The 15,057-nt window shown below is 35.5% G+C and overlaps 1 protein-coding gene across 1 annotated transcript in view; it reads right to left on the minus strand.

Annotated features, from left to right (window-relative positions):
* Positions 1 to 984: 984 nt before the first annotated feature.
* The window catches only part of st (Gal beta 1,3-GalNAc alpha-2,3-sialyl transferase-like), a 30,476-nt gene continuing 16,403 nt past the window's right edge, over positions 985 to 15,057 (minus strand). The window contains 5 exon segments of the mRNA NM_001098453.1: positions 985 to 1,167; positions 2,169 to 2,288; positions 3,362 to 3,407; positions 4,055 to 4,234; positions 8,311 to 8,501. Of these exon segments, the coding sequence (NP_001091923.1) occupies positions 985 to 1,167; positions 2,169 to 2,288; positions 3,362 to 3,407; positions 4,055 to 4,234; positions 8,311 to 8,501 (720 nt within the window).

Here is a 15,057-nt window from a genome sequence, read left to right on the forward strand (position 1 = left end):
TTGTGAGGTGGGGGGGATGCATCCCCCTCATCCCCCCCGTTGTCTACGCCCCTGAATATACATGTAGTATAATGCGGACATCACGAATCATCTCTACCAAAAATTTCAATTATATTTACACATAAATATCATCTTGAAAGTGTGATGGCTAGGTTTGATCGAATGTTGGTTCCTTCAAAGGCACCATGCATGTTCAAATTAGGTTTGGAGCAAATAGTCGTCTTGTTGTTGTTAGTGTTCTTGCTCTTGTCCTTGTTTTTCAGAGAAAGTCAGAAGAACAACAAATATAACCACGTCAATATCGGGAAACAAAGCTCTGCTTTAGTTTGTGAGAAATGCAGAATACAATGTGCACTCTGTAGGCATACTTTAAAAAAAGACGACTTGCGTCCCTTGATACAGAGGAGTAGACATTCACTTTTTGAGGAGCCATGTAAGAGGGATGTTAGAGATTGTTTCCTTGGTTGTTGAATCCACTCTAAATTACAGTTATAATAAAGTCTACTACCAAGTAGTGAGTGAATAACGCTGTTGAGAATGGATTCCATTTTTTAGAGTAATTTCCACTCCCGGATAAAGTGATCCCTTTTACATGAACCACTAAAAAGTGAATATCCACTCCTGGGCCTTGTTCCATAAATCATGTTATCAGCAACTAGTGCTACAGGGAACCGTTTCACTAAGTCTTTTTTTCAATGACAAGTGACAAACATCAGTTGCAAAATCTGCTGATAACCAATCAAAAGCAAGGATTTCAGTAGCTTATAACAAAAACTGTCATTTGTCACTGATGACAAGTTTTGTGAAACGCCCCCCTGATCTATGACAAATTTACCAGTCAAATGTGAAGATTTCAGTAGCTTATAACATTGTGAGTAGTTTGTTATGGATTTACGAGCTTCAGTATTAAAAGGGGCCCTGCACATTCAGAGGGTAGGCTCTCTCCAGTATATATAGGCTACGTCATAGAACAGATCACGTGGGTTATCTCACACCCTGGAACATGGTGATGATTTTTTCGTCGGCGAGCTTCTTGATGACTTCGAATTCGTGGACGGAATCGTGGACGTGGGTCTTGAGGAAAGCCGAATTTCTTGACCCGTCATTGACCTCCCAGTAGTGGTCCCAGAATCCTTTGCTGTTCGCCCCCATTCCATACACACTGACCTGAATGAACGAACGAACATGCGATAAAGATGAATAGACACTTTGGTCAAAACAGAATAACCAATACTCGAAAAATGGAAAGGGGAAACCAAAACGTTGGTGGATTTCCAAGACAATTTACAACTAAAGGGTAATTTCATTTTTTTAATGCAAAATATATCGTCTATGGAAATTATATTTGGATTACGTAATATATATTATTATCATGTTCGTACATTTCAATTAGAAAATTACCTTTTTTTTCACTTCGACGTTTTTTAAAATAATAATTACAAAGGCTTATTCGACAAATTCGATCAAAATACATCAACAGATAATATACAAATCGTTTAAATAAAATAATGGCTAAATGTGAAAATTCCCCCCGGCTTGTTTTTTTTGAAAGACTTTCAGATCATAATTGGCAAAAGAAATCGACAGCGTCCTAGAAATGTATTCTTTTCTTAATTATGCTATTGAATTATCTTGAATTTTACAAACATTCGCACCCAACCCCCCCCCCCCCCCTTTAAAATTAATCGTATATCCATCTTTGGATTGGCAATGGTCAAGAGTATGGAATACTTACCTTCGAACAAAGAGCTAGCGAAACATTTGAAAGAAAATATTTTGTATTCCGACAAATTTTAAGATATCGTCTCTCAATAAAAAAGACCGTATAGACTTTTCGGTTCCTGTTTTTAATATATATTTTTCCTGATAAATTTCTGCTGCATAGGACAGAGAGAGAGAGAGAGAGAGAGAGAGAGAGAGAAATGAGATATGGTCCACAGATAAATAAATATAAGAGGCCGATCAAAATCTGATGGGGAATCTGATGGACATTGACTAAATGTAGAAATACATGCAGTTGGAATAAAGAAGAGTAAAAAAAAAAGAGAAAATGAGAAAGTGGGAGAAGGAGAAGGAGAGGGAGAGAGAGAGAGGGTTGTATGTGGTGGGGGAGGAACAAAAAATTCGTTCGCTCTTTCCTACAAAATTATATTCAATAGTATATATACCTCATCACAGAACTGAAGAGCGAAGAATACGGCCAAAGTACCAGAAGATGGATAGCGCCCTTTACGGTCAATCCATTCCCGATGAATGTGGTACATCAACGCAGGGTTGTAGAAAAGTATCTAATGAAAGACGGGCAAAAAATATGATTTGCAAGAACTAAGCTCAGAACTATCTAAAGAGAAAGAATATATTGTCAGTTCAATTTCTTCCGATTGGATATTCGTATTTGAACAACTAAATTGTAGAACAAATTATTCATTGATGTTTATCTTTAGCATGTTTAGAAAGCAAGTAATTGGTGTAAATCTAGTACTAATTAAAATCTCATCAGTGCTGAAGGTTTCTACATCCGGGGACTAGCTCAGACCCTCAATTTTTTTTCCCAACCATTGGTGGATTTAGGGATTTTCGCCCCATCCCCATCCCTTTGAAAAGATTCCAAAGCGCAAATCTTTAGTACAAAAATATTTATTTTAGATGTGCCCTCTCTTTTTTGGGAGGTTATGACCTTTCGCAAGATGGATCCGCTCCTGGTTCAAACTACTTCATTCCAATCAAATCTTATTTCCGGTTCGTATAAGTACTTTCATGAATTAATTTATAAATTATGATTAAACCATTATGTCAATATTTTTCCAGACTTATAATCCAGACTACGATACAATCAATCAGATAATGTCATGTTTGAGGTACCATAAGGTACCGCCATATGTTTGCTTTTGTGTTGTATCTTTCCATAAATGCAAACTTTAAACACTATAAATCATGCAAATCAATAAAAGATTATTGATATAGCTGCATATTGAAAAACTAAATGCGATACAATTAGTACTGGCAGCAAACTATTATAGTACTTTGTTACTTTGTCCATAAATGCAAACTTTAAACACTATAAATCATGCAAATCAATAAAAGATTATTGATATAGCTGCATATTGAAAAACTAAATGCGATACAATTAGTACTGGCAGCAAACTATTATAGTACTTTGTTACTTTGTACATATATAATGTTAAATGTGCTGGGAGAATACTTTTTTGTATGGGGTATCCTTGCCCCTTGGGTAACAGTTGATTTTCAGACACTTGTTGGTATTTTAACTCATTATGTTAGTTTGGAGAGCCCCTCCCCATTCTTTTATAGGAAAAAATCACGCCCAATTCTACAGTTTGCAGTCTACAGAAATACTTACTTTTGAAGGGGTAACTCTAATTTTACGTCTCACATTGGTATATGTCCTGAAAATGAAACATAAAATAGAATAATTTAGTATGTTTTTTAGTCTAGAGCATCATAAGACAAAGCTAATTTTAATGAAGGTCGTTCATTATTTTCATATACTCTCTCTATAAGATTTTTTAATTGATTATTATTATTATCATTTATTATTATCATTCTTATTATCATTATTATCAATAATATTATTTCTTAATTATCATCATTATCATTTAAATTATTATCATCATTATTATTATTATTATTAACATCATTATTATTACCAATATCCTTAATATTATCATTATTATTATTGTTATCATCATCATCATCATCATCATCATATCCATCATATTCATCATATTTATCATCATCATCATCGTTATCATCATCCTCCTCATCACCATCCTCATCATCGTCATCATCGTCATCATCATCATCCACATCATCATCATCGTCATCGTCTTCATCATCATCATCATCATCATCATCGACATCATCATCACCATCCTCATCATCGTCATCATCGTCGTCGTCATCATCATCTTTATCATCATCATCATCATCACCATCCTCATCATCGTCATCATCATCGTCGTCATCATCATCGTTATCATCATCCTCCTCATCACCATCCTCATCATCGTCATCATCGTCACCATAGACATACTTTGTGATCTCGCCTGTAGTGATTGCACTCCGGGCCCACTGCAGGTCTATCACCTTGAAGCTCAGTAAGACAAAGTTGGTTTCTGGCGCAATGTCCATGAAACTTTCTGGGTACATCAATCGGTGTGTTTCTTTCTGGCCCACGTCCTTCTCGAAGCCTTTTACTTTGGCTTGATTGATTCTGTATCAAATAAAGAAATATTTAATTAAAAAAGTGTGATATAAAAAAGAGAAAGAAAATTACAGACATCAAGGAAAATGACAGAAAAAATAGCACAGAGATGAATTGCAAACGTTAAGAGCTTTAAATTATTTCATGCACTTTATTATAAAACAAATTTCCAGAGGCGGATTCAATTGATAAAAAAATCATAGTCAGAATAAATTGAAATAAATTAAGAAAGACTCTTCACTTTATCAGGTACTCTGTTTACTCACAGTAATTATTATCAATTATATTGTCATTCTTATTATCATTTTATATAGAGTGCTGTAAGATCAACAGTTTTGATAACCTTGATAGTATTTTAATTAAGGACTTCAGTGTACGAGCATAATAGACTGATCCGCCGGCAATCAACCCTAAATAAATTATAATGAATAATCTTTTCCATTTACTTCTAGTGACACGATAGTTAGAATTGTTAAAATTTTAAATGTAATTGTCGAAAATTGTATTTAGTTTTAAAATGCACTAAAGACAAGTTGCCCATTTTATTTCGACATAATGATTGATAATTGATACTTTGGGTTTAATCTTGAATTGCATGTGCATGTATTCTGAATGTCTACCTAGTAAAATGATCATTTTCAGACCTTCGGCCGGACTGCATGTTCAGCGTTTTTTATGGCAATAAATCAATTCAATAACATCTAAACATCTTTACAGTCCTTATCTAAGATCGAAGTTTACGCACATCCCTCGGGATTTCCCTAAACAAACATACCACCCAGCATTCCCATGTTGCCCATATCATTATAGCTACAGGTATAGATTACTAATTCATTATTTATTGTTCGCAAAATATCATCCCGACTTGTAGATATAACATCATTGAGGACAGGTGCTGTTTGTTAGTAAATAAAAAAAAACGCTTCTGCTTTAATTAAAGGGAAATCTAACCTTAAAGGTACTATGTCCCATTTGCAGGCCAAAAAAAATGAAAAAGTTAAATTCCAACTGCATTTGAAAGATCATGCTTATTTAGAACTTCCCTAAAAAAGGTGGGGCTTGAAAATGTCTTCAAGTGGGAAAATAATGACTATCAGTTGTCAAATCGACTTTAGGGCTATAGAGCCCAAAAGTAATAGTCTTCTAAAGCTAATAGATTTTCAGACAGTTGTCCCGAATGGTCATACGTTTTATGCTGCGCAAAGATTCAATCAGTTTAATCTTGGCCATCACAAGAAGTGGGTTATTGATGTAAACAAATGCTCATATACCCTTTACAACTCTTTTCATGTATGTTATTACCAAAGAAGAAAAAAAGCCAGTCAGTCACTCAATAAGGCCTGACAGTGAAGTCTAGCAAGTAAACGGGTTTCCTTGCATAATTTGAATATGAAGACACTGCTAACGTTTAAATTTCACAGATAGGACATACATGACATATTCATAATTCCTGCAAAGTTCTACAGAATTTGAGGCTGGCTGCAAAAGGGACATAGTACCTTTAACAGACAACTACTTTTAAATTAGAAGAAAGCAGAACATTTCAGAGAAGCAGAGTGCTGATAAATTGAATTAAATCTGATCAACAAAAAAAGTTATGAATTATTCAAAAATGTAAGCACTATACTTATGAGCACTTCAAATTGGCTGAATCGGTAATGTCACTGCGACGAAATGCTGGACTACTTTCCCATTTGTTTCAACAACAAAAATGACTGAAATGTCAATTTTTCAAAACGTACGATTCAAGATGGTCTTTCCTGATTGGAGGATGATATGCTGTCCATAATATATTTTCAGTAGTACCCTAAGGGAGAAGGCACTTAGGACAAAAATATTAATTAATTATATTTTTGTACACGACAAACGTGAGCGTTGTCCCATGACTTCGTCACAATCAACTGATCAAATTGCCAATTTGGTATCCGCATGGATTTAGTGATCTCACATGTCAAACTTTCATGACTCCCTTATTATTGGCCTGATTTATTTCAGAGTTTCGCCTGTCCTTTTTTCGTATTATCCTGCTTTCATACCAATTAGTTTATTACAAGAGTTTGGATCTTTATTTCCTTTAATTCCCTGTATGTCCCCAATATGCTGACACACGTATACCAAAATTCCTAAACAGCGCCTCCAAAATTACTGATTTGGCAAACTTTTTGCAGACACACGTTTCGTGAGTCTGACCTCAGATCTGTGATCCCGGGGCCAAAATTGGAATCCAAGAAAACAAATATTTCCCTCTGGTATAATACCTGAAATACCACGTTTTGTTATGCAGCAGGATCCAATGAATTGCGTGCTTGCGTTCAAAAAGAAATTTACCAAAGCGTCGATTTCATTTAAAGTACGTCGATGAAAAAACGAATCTATATGTAAATTTTAATGCATATAAACAAAACATGAAAGCTATATTTTTTTGCTCCCCTAGGAATGATTGATTGATCGATTGATTTTATTCGCCAAGCTTCCAACATACAACAATATAAAAGAATAACAGATCAAAATTAAGTTAGCTTGAACAGGATGGCCCACGAAAGCCCGAGATCTTATTTCCAGTGGGGTCCCCGACAAACATGTACAAAATTAATAAGTTAAAATCGTATTACTTACAGACAGATAAGAAGAATAAAAAAATATTAAAGGTATTAATGATGATAAGAATAATAACAACATTAAACTGATGATCGAAATGATAATAAGTACGAGAAGTATAAGAAGATGAAGAAAAGAAGAAGAAGAAGAGGAAAAATAAGAAGAAAAGGAAGAAGACAAAGAAGGAAAAGGAGAAAAAGAAAAAGAGGAGGAGGTTGAAAAGGAGAAGGAAGAGGAGGAAAACGATAAAAATAATGATGATGATGAATATGTTATATTTCTTTATGTACAAAAACATAAGTATATACAAAATTAAAAGTATGAACCGGCAGAAAAAGATATAAAAATTCTGTATTCAGTCATTCTATATTCAATCATATAACATGTCATTCGCTTCTCTCCTCTGACTCTCAAGTGTTAAGCACTCCTTTAATTTCCTCTAAAAATGAGCAAAGTTTTCTTTTTCCTTTATATCATTATGAAGGAAATTTCAATGTTTGATGGCACAGTAATAAAACGAATTTCTAATACTACCTACTCTTTCTGGTAAGTTTAAGTGGAATCGGCTATTTCTTGTATTATAATCATGAAAGTAACAAGATCGAAGTCGGATCGACTATAATGATTCGACCTAGTATGACCAAGGTTATTTTGTATGCACGTGATGCAATACGAGTTGTTTTGATCTTTGTTTGACTTTTAGAAAATTAGCTTTAGAAAGTTCGCTGTAGCCAACATGAGTTCTTGGACAAGAACAGTTGATGAATCTCACCATTTTGTTCTGTATAATTGTCAACTTCTTTTGATCTGACTTGTTTATGTTACTACATGCAGGGTAAGAATAGTCAAATTAACATTGTATATTAGCAAAACAGAGTATACGTCTTGCTTTAAAATCCATACAACTTTTATTTTTTATTTTTTTTTGTACAAACATTTCAGACTGGAATTTGCTTTTTTTACAACTGATTCTACTACAGATGAAAATGAAACTGCGCTATACTCAATTCCTAAATACTTCACAGATTCTTTTCTCTTGATAACTTGATTATTGTGCGTCACTTTGAAGTTGTATCTCCATAATAATCAGCAACCAGGCTTTTACTAGCTGTACTTTCTAAATACACATTAGCTAATCGGCAAAGTTGTACATTTCAAGACTCTTTTCATTTTTTTATGGGGGAGGGGAATTTTTTTTTTTTTTTTTTACTTGTTTGGATTTGTTCTACAAACTTGATAGCAAATTGTCCAAAATCCTCCATTCGAAATAATAATAATATTCAGTTCTTGTAATAGCGCAATATAATTTATGAAATAACAGTTCTATGCGCTTCCAAAGAGCTTTGGAAAGTATTACCCTAGCTTTAGCTCCGACAGCTGTTATCAACGCACAGTTCACGTCGTTCTCGTCCACTCAATCTAAAAGTCCCTAATGACCGCGCAGCGATTGACTCCCAAATACAACTCCAAACCCAAATTCGACCTACCTGACGACGACGTCGTGCTTGTCGATGGCGGTCCCGTAGCCGCTGTTCCTCAGGTTGCCCGAGTTTCCGACCACGGCACAACGGAGGCATCGTGATACGTTGCGGGTAAGGAACCGTTGCGGATTGGGGATGACTTCGAAGGCCTTGTCGAGAGCGCCGATGTAGTCGCTGTTCTCGCGCCGTTGTAAAGACTGTCAGGTGAAAAACAGAAAGTATAGGTCGATTCAGAGGTCAGTAATATAAGTCTACTACGCTTTTGAATGATTCTCTTTTAAAAAGAATATGGCGCTTTATAAATGCTGTGAATTGTCATCATCAGTATCAGCAGCATCATTATTGTTAACATCATCATCATCATCATCCACATCATCAAAATCATCATCATCAACAATGCTATCGGATTTGCCCGAAGTTGATTTCTAAAAAGTCTATGTGATCGTCTTAATATTATCGATTACACGTGTACTCGAGGGTGTCAATTTGTTTAAAGCCCCTCTTAAAAATTGTTGGAAGCCCAAGATTAGTCAAAAATGTGATAGCAAAATCTCACTTAAACTGTATTATAATATGAAAGAGGATGTCATTTTAAAGACACACTTCTGCAAAGATATCCCCCCCCCCCCCGGACATGTGTTTGAAGACAAATATTGATAATAGAATACATAATTTTGGTTTTCTGTTGTAAGAAGAAAACCTAAATCAATAATATCTAAGAACGAAAAGAAAAGAAGACAACAAAAATAAGAAGAAAAAGGAAAAAGAATAAAGACGAACACAGGTACAGAGAAATGAATTTGTATAAGATATCAAACACTTATTTTACGTTTCTAAATGGTTTAACCAGAGACACAATATCTGGATTTCAATAAATTCCAACAATATGTCCACTTTCCACTCTTTCTTTCTTTAATTTCTTTCTATCTTTATTCCTTTATTAATTTTACTAATTTATTTATCAAATTATTAATGTATTCATGTATGTATTTATTTATTTATCTATTTATTCATAGATATAAATCTATCTATCTATTTATAGGCTATTTTAAAAATTTCTCATCGATAGACCATTCACAAAAATAACATGCAAGAAGCAAAACGGATTTATAGGATTGATTATTACCTTTAAGCAATAAACCGCCATGTTTGATTTCAAGTTCAAAGATGATAGACCGCATAAGGAGCATTGTTCGCAAGAACATTTTTTAATGGGAGTCGGACCAAATTTGCCAACATGCCATCCAATAGAGATTCACAGTTTTCCTACAGACAGGACACTGAAGTCTACAAATTTAAAAACTTGTAAACAACAACTCTAAAAAATTATATCAAAATTTGAAAATATATAATAAGCATAAACAAATTTCTCAGAATTTAATGCATTTATTTGGCGCCAAGGATTGAAAAAGTTCTGAAATAATATTGTCAACTCTGCTAAAAAAAAAACGTTGAATTTGTTATGCTTTTCTTTCTCGAGGGGGCGTTAAACCCCCATCCCTCCTTTAAGTCGTCTCTGAATGCAAACCATATAACCTACTTTTATTGATAAACAGGAAAGCTGATAGCGTAATGCAATACTAGATAAACATTTAGCCGGATATTCATGCAATTCAAACTTCGATATTGCAAAGAAACCGGAATATGGAAATATTGTGTTATCCTGTTCATATTTATTTACAGGAACTTGTCTTTATGTGTCAGAAAAAGCTGCGACAAGTATTGGGCTATGTCATCAGTGTAAGGAAGTGGTATAAGGAGGAATGTATGAACGAATCATTCAGAACAAGGTCGTGCATGTTCACAACACAAGCATTTCCTTTCCAGATGTTCGTATAAAGACTGTTAACATCAAACGTAAACTAAAAACTAATATCGTCAGTATTTTCGGGTAGATGATTCAAGAAATCTACGTTATCCTGGATAATACTAATAGCTCTTTACATGTTTGAAATATGATTTCAGTACAATATCTGATATTGTTCTGAATCCATACTTGAAACATACTTGAAACTATTTCGGATATAGCTCTTTACATGTTTCAAGTATGATTTCAGTACAATATCTGATATTGTACTGAAACCCTACTTGAAACATACTTGAAACTATCTCGGATATAGCTCTTTACATGTTTCAAACTTAGCGGACTAGGTATACAAAAGGCACTTAATATAGAACAAAATGTTTTGAGACAAACAACAAAAGAAATCAAGAAGAAAATATAGTTTATGTATCTACATACAATCCTTATAATGGGAATTATTCAAAACTATCAAACCAACGCCCCCCCCCCGCCTTTTTTTTTTAACTGAAGATTCTCATATATTTGGGAAGTAGTAGAATTTTTTAAAAAAATGTTGACCTCAGCCTCAAGGGGGAACGAAAAAATGTTTCAATAAGAGGTGTAAAACGTGCCCATATAATTTTAAATCTGAATTCACTATCTCAAGAAATGAAATTAAAACCGTAGTGAAGAAGAGAACTCTCAATGATTTTTATTTTAATAGTTTTAATATATACATATATATATATATATATATATATATATATATATATATATATATATATATATAGATATAGGAGTTGGAAGGTTACACTTTATTGGTACGAGTTATACAGACTGTTTCGCCAGAAGGCTCATCAGTAACTAAATACATAATACAATCATGGCGAAGTTAAAAACACTCATGTGCAGTCAGGCAAGAATACAAAAGAGACACAAATAATACCCAAGTAAGGGCGAACGCAATAATACAATAGTGGAATTAAGGGGTTTAAGGGTAAGGGGAAAGGTCATGGTGGTACAGGGGGGGGGAGGGGTTTAACCATATTCAGAGAGTAGAAACTTTCTCTTATGTTTACATGTGGAAATGAGTTCAGTTCTAGAGTTAAGGATGGTGGATTTCTCAGCAGTGATGATGTGGTACTTTTCCCATAGGCAGAGATTGCAGCGATTTGTTCTGGGTGAGTATGGTTGGGCGTGCCGGATGATTCTCCATGATATTGTGTAGGGTGTCCCGTCGTCTTTCAGCATCCAGGTGTGTTTACTTAGCTCGGTCTGGTATCTCTTTTCTTGGTGGGTGAAGCTTGCTTTATGAGTTGCATATCTGGCTTTGAAGGTTGTGGATGTGAGTCCAATGTAGAGTTTCTCATCGTTGGGGGTCACAACCTTGGCTTCATAGACGATATTTTTGGTTGTGCATTTTCCTGGGAGGGGGCAGTCGTCTTTCTTTCTGCAGTTGCAGGTTTCTGGGTCTCGGTTGGGGTTGTGGTTGATGATTCTATTGTTGTGGGCCTTGGTTATGGTTGCTATGTTATCCATGCAGCTGTAGCTGATCTTCAGTGTGTTCCTATTGCAGATTTTGTGTAGTTGGTGTTCCTTTGGGAAGTGCTGGTCTACGAGAGCGAGGAACCTTCTGCCAATATTTTTAGTTACTGATGAGCCTTCTGGCGAAACAGTCTGTATAACTCGTACCAATAAAGTGTAACCTTCCAACTCCTATATCTACATTTGCTCCTACAGTTGAGCACTGTCAGAAATTGCAGTTTCACTAAACTTGCTTATATATATATATATATATATATAAATATATTTATGTAATAATAATAATAATTATAATACAATATTCATATAGCGTATAATAAACAAAGTTTCTCTAGATATGTTTGTGTGTGTGTATTTATCTACTTCCCAGTGGCGTACGCAGGATTTTGTTAAGGGGGGGGGGGGGGGGGGGGGGGGGGGGGGGGGGGGGGGGGGGAGGGGGATAAGAGGACACTTTTTTTTTTGGTCTCGAAATTTAAAATTTAATATTTTTCTTCGTTGGGGGGGGGGGTTAGGTCACCTTTTTTAGGTCAGTCATGGGCATAATTTTTTTTTTTTTTTTTTTTTAATAATTAAAAAAAAAACCAATGGGGGGGGGGGGGGGGTTAGGGGAGTTTTCGTAAAAATACACACATAAAAAATACCAAAGGGGGGGTTTAACCCTTCTAAAAACCCCCCCCCCCCCCCTGTGTACGCGCCTGCTACTTCCAGAACCACTTTAGTGCCAGCCTGCGTGTATATTGATCTTTTAATAATCACTAGTTCTCCCACTCTTTCAAACCAAACCCTATTGATTTCTTATCACATGCATCTGGAATCAACAAATTGTACGAAGAAATCACCAGGAAGTGATTTCACGATTCTTTTGGAAACGCTGATTAATAGAAGTGTCAGAAAAAGCTGCGACAAACATTGGGCTATATAATCAGTGGAAGGTACTTGTTGTAGATCGAGGAATATATGAACAATGTCGTGCGTGTGAAAGCACCTGCGTATTTGAAAAGGACGAGGGGTAGTTTATCCCTTCCCCAGACAAATTTCCGAAGAAGAAAAATTAATAATACCTGAATTACATTAAAGTAAGGAAGTAATAACAATCACCAATTGATGCTAAAACCCCACAAATCGCATTTTTTACGACACTTTTCCCCCATAAATGTTCTACTCGACTGAATGCTCCCACCCCCCCCCCCCCCCCACCCCAACCCCAACCCCCATCCGCCAACGACAAGGTCCAGATACGCCACTATGTGTAAGTCTGTTAGCCATCATCTCTCCCCTCTTGACAAGCTAGATATTACCAACAGATGATAAACGATTTAGCACAGCTTCGGGTATGGGATCATTAACACTTTCTATAATAGAAAACGGGCGGAGGAGAGAGAGGGTATGAGAGAGAGAGAGAGAGAGAGAGAGAGAGAGAGAGAGGGGGGAGGGAGAGAGAGAGAGAGAGAGAGAGGGGGGATGGGCTTGTGGATGCTTGTGTATATCCGGGCTTTACCTATCTCCTTCCTTTGGAGAGATGAAAAGGGCTATATATACTCATCAATGAAATCATGCTGTATTTCTCTTCTACAACACATGTATACATTAACGTTAATAACTTCGTACAAACTCTAATATATTGATTCCATTATTATTTCATCTATTGTTCATTAAAAGCAGACAAAGCAAGTCAAAAGTGAAATAATGTGAGTTGGAGTTGGTCTAGCAATTGGCTCTGACTGGCCTATCTGTTCAATGACCTAGAGTTCGACCCGCAAATATGTCTTCGAGAACGATTTTATACAGTGATGATAATGATGATAATCAATAATAGTAACAATGATAATGATGATACTACTATTACTATGACTACTACTACTACTACTACTACTACTACTACTACTACTACTACTACTACTACTACTGTACTACTACTACTTCTTCTACTACTGTACTACTACTACTACTACTACTACTACTACTATTACTACTACTACTACTACTACTACTACTACTACTACTACTACTACTACTACTTCTACTGCTACTACTACTACTACTATTATTAATACTACTACTACTACTACTACTACTACTACTACTACTACTACTACTACTACTATGTCTACTACTATGTCTACTTCTACTATTACTACGACTACTACTACTACTACTACTACTACTACTACTACTACTACTACTACTACTACTACGTCTACTTCTACTATTACTACTACTATTACTACTACTACTACTACTACTATTACTACGTCTACTTCTACTATTACTACCACTTCTACTACTAATACTACTACTACTGCTATTAATACTACTGTACTACTACTACTACTTCTTCTACTACTGTACTACTACTACTACTACTACTACTACTACTACTACTACTACTGCTGCTGCTACTACTACTACTACTACTTCTACTGCTACTACTACTACTACTGTTACTAATACTACTGCTACTTTACGTACTTCTACTACTGTACTACTACTACTACTATTAATACTACTGATACTACTGCTAATGATGATAATAATAGCAATGTATGTAATATCATTATAATGCAGCGCATAATACTGGAAGGTCCATTTGCGCTTTACAAACGATGATGGCACCTGCCTAACCAACATTTTCTTATAATGATCGTGGCCGTGATACTGGATGTAGGTCAATGCATGGTTTTACATAATTACAATCACTTCCAAACGCGGTTTGCGAATCTTTCTGTGCCAACTTTATTAATTCGCCTCCATTGTTCATGATAATGTATGGTAAATCATTACTATTTTACCTACTGTTTTATGGATTCATGGTGGAACAATCAATTTTAATATTTATTTTTACAGAGCATCCCCCGTCTATCAGAGTGAACAGGTGCGGAAAGGTTATTCCGTCAAAATAGAATACTAACCAATCGTCCCAGCTGACAAAAGTTCATTTGCCTGGAATTCATATTACAGCGACTTTCCGCCATTCGATGAAATGACATTATATAGAAGTCTATTGGCACCATTCTGTTTCCGGCCATTATATTATTTATTTCTACCCCTTCCCCCTCTGTCTGTCTATCTTTGTTTGTCTCTTTCTGTCTGTCATACACAACAACAAAATCTCTCTCTCTCTCTCTCTCTCTCTCCTTAATTCCTTTCTCCGTTTTTCTTCCCACATCTCACCATCCTTCTTCCTCCATCTCCCTCTCTTTCTCCCTCCCTTGTTTCTCCGTTTTCCTCTCATGTATTTACATTTCTCTCCTCCCCACTCCACCCCTTCTCTCTCTCTCTCTCTCTCTCTCTCTTCCCACTTTCTCCGTTTTTCTTCCCATATATCTCAATTTCTCCCCTCGACCACCTCCCTCCCCCTTCCCCCTTCTCTTCTTAATTCCATCTTTTACAATACGGATATGTTTCATCATAATCGTTTTGGTACT

The sequence above is a fragment of the Strongylocentrotus purpuratus genome, unplaced genomic scaffold, assembly GCF_000002235.5.
Source record: "Strongylocentrotus purpuratus isolate Spur 01 unplaced genomic scaffold, Spur_5.0 spur5_scaffold_8, whole genome shotgun sequence".
NCBI classification, from domain to species: Eukaryota; Metazoa; Echinodermata; class Echinoidea; order Camarodonta; family Strongylocentrotidae; genus Strongylocentrotus; species Strongylocentrotus purpuratus.